This window comes from Notothenia coriiceps, unplaced genomic scaffold (genome assembly GCF_000735185.1).
Source record: "Notothenia coriiceps isolate Sejong01 unplaced genomic scaffold, NC01 NC01_scaffold00007230, whole genome shotgun sequence".
NCBI classification, from domain to species: domain Eukaryota; kingdom Metazoa; phylum Chordata; class Actinopteri; order Perciformes; family Nototheniidae; genus Notothenia; species Notothenia coriiceps.
Genome location: NW_011339931.1, coordinates 1 through 2,217, shown reverse-complemented (window position 1 = coordinate 2,217; position 2,217 = coordinate 1). Strand labels below are relative to the sequence as shown.

Genomic DNA, 2,217 nt, shown 5'->3' with positions numbered 1-2,217 from the left:
ACCAAGCACTTATACTATAACAGTTTCCTCTCATTAGTTTTAATGAATATATTATTAGCAGTAGTAGTAGAAGGATTATGACCTACTTATAGTAGGTACTGCTATTACTATAGTAACACTATTAGTGGCTGGAGTGTTAGCAGTAAGCTTTAAATAGCACATTTCATTCCAAGTGGAAGCACAATGTGCCGCACAATGTGTCAGCTACAATGGTGGTTGCAGGCATGTGGATAGTGAACACAATAAAAGAGACGCGTAAAATAAATTAAAACCGTTAAGGAAAAAGGATCCATAACATCAAGTTGACAACCGATTATTCAAGAAAACCAGCATTACAACATAACTGCACTCAAGTTATTTAGTTGGAGTATACAACAAAACCTCAGAAACAACAATAATACAAAGAAGGTAGTAACATTGCACTCATATATACTGTAAATAATATTAATTAAAATATAATAATCATTTTAGAAAATACAAAAGACACACATACACCCACACAAAGGCCTCTTAAATCATCATCATTGCTTAAGTCCTCACCTCTATGCAATGGGGTAGAGAAGGCGTAACAAGTATTTACCATATGAGGCATATTTCTGCCTTGGAATGATAAATAAAATAACAAATATTGTTCTTATTTTCAGTTCCCCGGGTAATTTCAAGGTTATGTATTGGTCTCTTTAGTTATTTTACTTTGATATTGTGAAAATGCCCATTTTAACATCCTTTAATGTTTTATTCTCTGGGCAGAGCGTGAGCTGTTGATCCTGAAGCGCCTACAGGACGTGGACATCCAGGAAGACCAGAACGCCGTGTTTGTTTGTGAGATCTCAGTGGAGGACCTGCAAGGAGAATGGTACAAAAACGGGGAGAGGATTCAACCCACCAGCACCATCAAGATCCGGCAGGAAGGTCAGCATAAAAATCACAAACATGTGATGCTAATAAATACCATTAACGAGATTAACAACACTCTAAAACTGTATAATCTCAACAACAACAAAACATTTTTAGATCCTTAAATAATATTTAAAATGTCTTATTATCTGTACTGTTATTTATCTTGACAATGTTGTTTCTGATTTTAGGGACCAAACATTTTCTTCTGATGTGTAATGTGAAAGCAGAGGACTCTGGAGAGATCAAGTTTGTCACCAGACACGTTGAATCTGTTGCCCGCCTGGAGGTGGAAGGTATCACACATATGTATTTGAAAAATGAATATTACGGACGATTACTGTTAATATTTAACTAATAATAACTAAATGTTTTTTCTGTGGATACATACTATAAAATATGGAAGCCCGTTTCTGCCAGTAGAAAAGAAACATATGAACTTGGGGTTGTGATGAGAAAAAAATATGCTTTCTTAAAATGATGAAATAAGTAGGTCATTATTTCTTATGAAAGTCCCCAAAGTTTATTTTAAGATAGGCAAGTAATTATTTGGAGGGAAGTTATCTGTATTTGGAACAAGTGGTATTTTTTTTAATGTTCTCTTTCTAGTTTTTTAAAGGTTTATTATTTTGCGAAACAATTTTTTCAGGAAAAATTGAAGTCTTCTATCAAGTTTATATTGATCAGTCTTAATATAATTGTTTCCCATTGCAGAGCTTCCGGTCAACATTGTGAAGCCTTTAGAGGATACGACCGCCCTGGAGAAGACGCGTGTTCTGCTCGACTGCACCGTGTCCAACCCCAGATGCAGCATCCGCTGGTACAAAGGCAGCAACGTTATCCTGCCCTCTGAACGCTTCGAGATATGCAGCGAGGGCTGCTACCGCAAACTGATCATGCAGCAGGTGGCGCTGGATGATGCGGGCACGTACAGTGTGCAGGTTGGAGAGTATACATGCTCTGCAAAACTCACAGTGGAGGGTAAGAAGTCCATGACCAATTTCAAGCACTGCTAAATTTAAATTTAAAGTAAGTTTATTTTTTTCCGTCTCAGAGTGAAATATAATTTCACTTTAATTTTATGATATAAACACAAAGCAGTAAGGAAAGATAGGCAAACTGACTTTCAATAGATATCTTAAATACAAATGTACCAGGTGCTCTTTTTAGCAGGATATTACATGTATTACTGCTGCTCTTGTTTTATACCCAGTATCAGAGGTGGGAGAGGTACTCAGATCTTGTACTTGAGTAAAAGTAGAAGTACCAGAGTGTAGGAATACTCTGTTACAAGTAAAAGTCCTGCAATCAAAATGTTAC

The 2,217-nt window shown here is 36.3% G+C and overlaps 1 protein-coding gene across 1 annotated transcript; it reads left to right on the top strand.

Moving 5' to 3' along the window:
* The first annotated feature begins 209 nt into the window (after positions 1-209).
* LOC104943944 (obscurin-like protein 1) lies at positions 210-2,122 on the top strand. The gene is made up of 4 exons (XM_010769415.1): positions 210-255; positions 751-912; positions 1,089-1,193; positions 1,612-2,122. The coding sequence occupies exons 1-4, from the start codon at positions 210-212 to the stop codon at positions 1,911-1,913; spliced, it is 615 nt and encodes a 204-aa protein (XP_010767717.1). The 3' UTR covers positions 1,914-2,122.
* Positions 2,123-2,217: the final 95 nt, after the last annotated feature.